Raw genomic sequence first — 6,123 nt, forward strand, 5'->3', positions numbered from 1 at the left:
GTATGCTCAAATGTGACCCGTTATAGCCAACAGAAAAAAAGCGGAGGCCCGAAAAACAGGTGGGGGTCCTCCACCACCACCACTCACAGAGGCTGAGCAGTTGGCCCTCAGCCAAAACAGTGGGCGCCCTGTGGCTGAAGGCATCTCTGCGGGGACATCCTCTGAGTCAATAACCCCGCAAGACACAAGTGCCTACATAGGGGGTAAATTCAAAATAATACATGATGTGCATACATCCTTTCTTCCCAGTCACCTTTGCAGTGCTACTCATTCATTTGATAAACTCTTTACCATAATGGATTATTTTGTAGTGAAGTCATTTTCCTACTGATTTTGCCTTCCCTCAGTCTTGGTTGTCTTTGAGAGCATAATGACAATGAAGTGTAAGGTGATTGGTATGTTTGTTAATTGCCATTTGGTCCCTTGTAAGTTATAAGTGACCTGTATAAACCTCATATTCTATCAGTTGATGGTGGTGGTGTACTGCATCTGGTGCAGCCTCCTGTTGAGCCAGACCAACATGCAGTTGTGAGTAATACTCCACAGATTATATGAGTTTACAGTAGAACAGCAATGTTGTTAATGTCTTTACTACAGGAAAATAATGAAGAAACATTGACAGCTGTTACAGAGGAGGAAGCAACAGAGACACTTTATGAGGTTTACATCTTTTAATACTTTGTGTACAGGAAACACAGGTGACCAATAAAGCCAGTTGAACAAAAAATCTGTTTATTCTTCTTTCAACATGTTGAGGTGATGGGTCAAAGGAAATGATTGTGACATATGGTGTCTCTGACTGCGCTTCCATCTTGTATGTCCATGGGAGGGTCAGGATGTTCATGGTTTGGATCACTGCTGATGTTTGGTTCAGAAGGACAGTGTTCTCCTCTAATTGTGGCAATGTTGTGAAGAATCACACATGCCACAATAATGTCACATGCCCTTTCTGGGGTGACCCTGAGTCTTTGCAGGCACTGGAACCGGGCCTTAAGCATTCCGATAGTCATTTCAATTCTGGCTCTTGTCCTGCAATTAGCCAGATTATATCGCTGCTGTGGGCCCGGTTCAGGGTCAGGGTAAGGGGTAAGCAAATAGGGTAAACATGGATACCCCCTATCACCAAGCAAGTAGCCAGTGAACTCTCCTGAGACAGAAGGATACACTTCAGTTCAAATGTCCCTGAAGCAATTGGTCTTTATATATTTTAAAGTATTCTCAACTCATCATGTCCAAATTTTGTGTACATTCACGGAATATTTGTGAGTCATGGACAGAGCCTGGCCACTTGGCTTCCACATTTGTGATAATGTTGGCAGCATCACATATGATCTTCACAATGCAGAGAACACAAATTAGCATCCATTACTATAATGAAATAATTTGTTAGTTCGAAATGCTACAGGGAACTATGTACCTGCACATTAATGCTGTGGAAGGATTTCCTGTTCACATAGTCTCCTTCATTTACTGAAGGAGCAATGATTGGAATGTGAGTGCCATCTATACACGCCTGGGAACCCTGAAAATAAATGTAGAATTTAAGTAGTAGTCCAAGTATCACCACATCATACATTACGTTTTGGTCACCTTGATACCTGCAATTTTGTGGCATCCCTCTTTGATAAATCTTGTGGGTCTGTGACCGGGGAACACCACAAACGAGTACAGGAGACGTTTCAGTGCAACTGTAACATTCCTGACTGCCCGACAGACGGTAGCCTTGGAAACGTGCTCAGCGTCACCAATATTATACAGAAAGCTCCCGTTTGCAAAAAACCGAAGTGCAATACAAATAATATGTAATGGACTGAGCGCATGTCCGCGATGTGTCACATGCGTAATATATGGCCTGAGGATGTTATCCAAATAAATTATAGATTGTGCTGAAAAACGGTAACGTTCGCACAGAAAATCATCAGGAAATGATAAAATGTCCATACGCGCTCTGATCACTCTCTCCCGGCGGTGAGCTCTGCGGAGAATTTGGGCTTCAACATCTACTGGCTCTTCAAGGAAGGAGCACGCCATGTCCGACACTTCCTACTGTCAGGTTTCCGACAAAGGGGCGGAGACAGTCAGGGTTAGTTGTAGTAAACCTGCTAGGGGGCAGGTTAGCTTCACGGCGTGTGTCGTCATAGTGACTCACTCAGGCTTCAGCTGAACTCGCTTTGTGAAACCGAAAAACCAGAGTTTTCGTTAACTCAGGGTATACTTACTCAGTTTTCCCACTAAACCGGCTTCCTGAAACAGGGCCCAGGTTATTTGCGTACTAACAGTGATTAGATGTTTAGCTGGGGGAGGGTGAGTGGGAGTTCACTGCTGTGTGAGCCTGCGCAAAAACAGAGCGAACAAGACGTGAAATCAGTCATGTCTCATTTGTGCCTTTTCCTGTGGATTTTTCAGCTACTGTAGTAAATTTTGTCCAAAGTCAATTGTGGGTAGTGTAGTATTTCCTTTCTCAAGTTCTAAAAGTTTGATTTAAGGGGGCATTGCCTTCTCTTGCCCCAGCGTATAGCCAGCCCCGCTCACAGCTGGACAAAAGAGGCCATTTCCTGTTAGTGTGTGATCAGAGTCCTTGACTGAGAGCAGCAGCAGAATTAGTTAATTGTCAGCAGCTGGACTCAGAGTTGGATGGCCGTTTGATTATTTATCACAGATAAAATTTAGATAAGACAAGCTGTCACAAACTTTTGGCTCTGCTCTAACAGGAAGTCATGTTGTTTCCACCCAGAAAGAGGAGAAAGTCATGTGACTCAGACTGATGCTGTTACCTCCAGCAGAGTTAGACTGAATACTATTTAAAGTTGAGAGTCTCACTTCAAGTCACTGTTTAAAATAATGACTCAAAATTTTTTGTTTCTGTGTCTGAAAGTAACTGAAGTGAATCTGATGCAGGCTGTACAATAACTTTAGATCTGTACTTCAGAAATACTACAGTATAGTCCGTGGCTCAGGGAGTTGGGAAGCGCATCTGTAACCAGAAGGTTGCCGGTTCGATCCCAGGTCGTTGTGTCCTTGGGCAAGACACTTTACCCTACCGCCTACTGGTGTTGGCCAGAGGGGCCGATGGCGCGATATGGCACCCTCGCTTCTGTCAGTCTGCCCCAGGGCAGCTGTGGCTACACCTGTAGCTGCCTCCACCAGTGAATGAATAGTGGCATTGTAAAGCGCTTTGGTTGCCTTCAAAAGCGCTATATAAATCCAATCCATTAATATTACTGCTTTTACACTATTCTTTGTGGTACATTAATCCAACCTCATATATTGGAGACTTTGATAAAGCAAACCTCGGACAAGTCATGCCGGACAAGCATGTCTCGTGTTCGACGAGGGGGGGATCGAATTGTGGACCACTGCTACACGCCATACAAGCAGGGCTACAAAGCTGTCTCCCACCCGGCTTTTGGGAAGTCTGACCACAATGCCATCTTCCTCATTCCCCAGTATAAACAAAACATACGGAGGGCAGAAGTAACCACGAGGGAGGTGGAACATTGGTCTGCCCAATCAACAGCGGTGTTTGAGTGGCTGCTGAAGAACATCATCTCCTCCTCCATCCCAGACATCACAGATCCACTACAGTTCGCCTACTGATCCAACAGATCCACAGAGGACGCCATCGCCCACGTCCTGCACACCACCCCCAGCCACGTGGACAAGAAACAGGGTAACTATGTGAGAATGCTGTTTGTTGATTACACTTTAGCATTTAACACAATAGTGTCCGGTAGACTGTTCACAAAGCTGAGGGATCAGGGACTCAACAGCCATCTGTGTGGATGGGTGTTGGACTTCCTCACTGGCAAAACTCAGGTGGTAAGGGTGGGCAAATGCATCTCTAACAGCATCACCATCAACACAATAGCACCACAGGGGTGTGTCCTCTCGCCACTGCTCTACTCCCTCTACACTTCAGACTGTGTGGCCACCCACGGCTCCAAGACCATTGTGAAGTTTGGTGGTGGACCAACTTGCCAACGTTCAGCTGGAGTAACTGTTCTTTTTCACAAATGTACTCAAGTATAAGTAAAAGTATGGAGCAATAAAGGTACTTAGGTAGCAGTACACTTTTTTCAAAAACTTACTCAAGTACACGTAACGGAGTAAATGTAATGCATTACTACCCAGCTCTGCTCAGTATAGTCAATTCAATTCAATTCAATTTTATTTATATAGTGCGAAATCACAACAAAAGTCGCCTCAAGGCGCTTTATATTGTACTCTATTATACAGAGAAAACAATGACCCCCTATGAGCAAGCACTTTGGCGACAGTGGGAAAGAAAAACTCCCTTTTAACAGGAAGAAACCTCCGGCAGAACCAGGCTCAGGGAGGGGCGCGGCCATCTGCTGCGACCGGTTGGGGTGAGAGATGGAAGACAGGATAAAAACATGCTGTTGAAGAGAGAAAGAGATTAATAACAGGTATGATTCAATGCAGAGAGGTCTATTAATACATAGTGAGTGAGAAAGGTAAATGGACTGGTTCTTATATAGCGTTTTTCTACTCTTCTGAGCACTCAAAGCGCTTTACACAACTTGTGCATTCACCCATTTGCACAAGCACATTGTTCTAGGTGCTTTCTAAGTAACATTCACACATATTCATACTCCGATGGATGCATCGGAGAGCAATTTGGGGTTAATGTCTTGCCCAAGGATATTTGGCATGCAGACTGGGGGAAGCCAGGAATCGAACCACCAACCTTCCGATCAGTAGATGACCTGCTCTACCGCCTGAGCTACAGCATACATAATGGAAGGATCCTCAAATGGACATCTTCAATACACAACTTTAATGCAATATCAATACTGTGAGAAATATTATTAGATGAAATAATGCTGTAAAGAATGTTATCAATGCAATTATAATGATGCAGATTATATGGCAGCAATAAAATAATTTCTGTATCTCCACAGTGTCTAACAGTATGTGTATGAGAGCCATGTAATGTCCATGTGTGCATGCTGAAAGAGACTGTGCTGATCTGACCCCCCTCATCCTTTCAGGATGGAGCCTGCTGGAGTCCAATCTTTGAGAACAGATCTGAAGAAGTGTAAGTGTGTTTTTATTGTGATTCATGAAAACAAAGCAGCACACATTCAACCATCTTCAAATTGTCACATCACTCATTCACATCTCTGATGTCAGAAGTCATCATCAAAGTGTCAATCAATGAACAGATGATGGATCAATAACTGCAGCTGGATTGTGTTTGTTCTCTCCATCAGATTCCTGTCAACTCACAATCGGCACACACGAATACAAAGGATACATCACACTGTCTGACAACAACAGGGAGGTGACACATGTGGAGGAGCCATCGGTTGATATTCCACAAATGCCTGATGTTTGGTTTGAGCTGCAGTGTAGAAATGTTCTGACTGGTCGCTGTTACTGGGAGGTCGAGTGGAGCAGAAGGATTAAAATATCAGTGAAGTATTTCAACAACGATCACACCTGGATTCTTGACTGCTCTGATGATGGTCCTCAGTCTGTTTGCTTCAATAACAGCATAACATACATCCCCCCCTCCTCCTCCTCCTCCTCCTCTGTCTCTAACAGAGTTGCAGTGTATGTTGACGTTCCTGCTGGCACTCTGTCCTTCTACAGAGTCTCCTCTGATACTCTGATCCACCTCCACACCTTCAACACCAAATTCACTGAACCTCTTTATCCTGGGTTTTGGGTCAGTCCTGGTTCCACAGTGCGTCTGTGCTAGGTTTAGTGTAAAGAGTGTCTCTTTCTTTCTTTCTCTATCATGTGTAGGGCATTTAGCTTTTCAAACATCAGGGAGTGCTGGAATAACAACACTGTGCCCATTCTGATCAGATTGAAATATTTATATATATTTATCCATGTGCTGTAAAAGGATTTGATATCAACATTTATGTTGATTAGTAGGAGCATTTTCTTCATATTGATTTAGAGTTCAGTACTAGGAATATGTAGAATTAAAATCTGTGTACATGACGAGTTATGAAAATTCAAACTTTCAAAGGATGTCAGAATTGGTGTCTCTAACTGTGACTGTCCCAGAGGAACCTACCTGAGTGATTATTAAAGATCTGTCTATCTAGAAAGACTTGCATTGATTCACAGTGTACAATTCTTTCTAAT

At 43.7% G+C, this 6,123-nt stretch overlaps 1 protein-coding gene across 1 annotated transcript; it reads left to right on the forward strand.

Moving 5' to 3' along the window:
* Nucleotides 1-3,469: 3,469 nt before the first annotated feature.
* On the forward strand, nt 3,470-5,904 carry LOC147336341 (stonustoxin subunit alpha-like). The gene is made up of 3 exons (XM_086287670.1): nt 3,470-3,670; nt 5,013-5,059; nt 5,235-5,904. The coding sequence occupies exons 2-3, from the start codon at nt 5,014-5,016 to the stop codon at nt 5,723-5,725; spliced, it is 537 nt and encodes a 178-aa protein (XP_086143796.1). The 5' UTR covers nt 3,470-3,670; nt 5,013; the 3' UTR covers nt 5,726-5,904.
* Nucleotides 5,905-6,123: the final 219 nt, after the last annotated feature.

This window comes from Aulonocara sp. 'chitande type north' Nkhata Bay, linkage group LG3, assembly GCF_057382095.1.
Source record: "Aulonocara sp. 'chitande type north' Nkhata Bay isolate Kocher_YH1m ecotype deep benthic linkage group LG3, A_spYH_male_GT1.1, whole genome shotgun sequence".
In the NCBI taxonomy this organism is placed as follows: domain Eukaryota; kingdom Metazoa; phylum Chordata; class Actinopteri; order Cichliformes; family Cichlidae; genus Aulonocara; species Aulonocara sp. 'chitande type north' Nkhata Bay.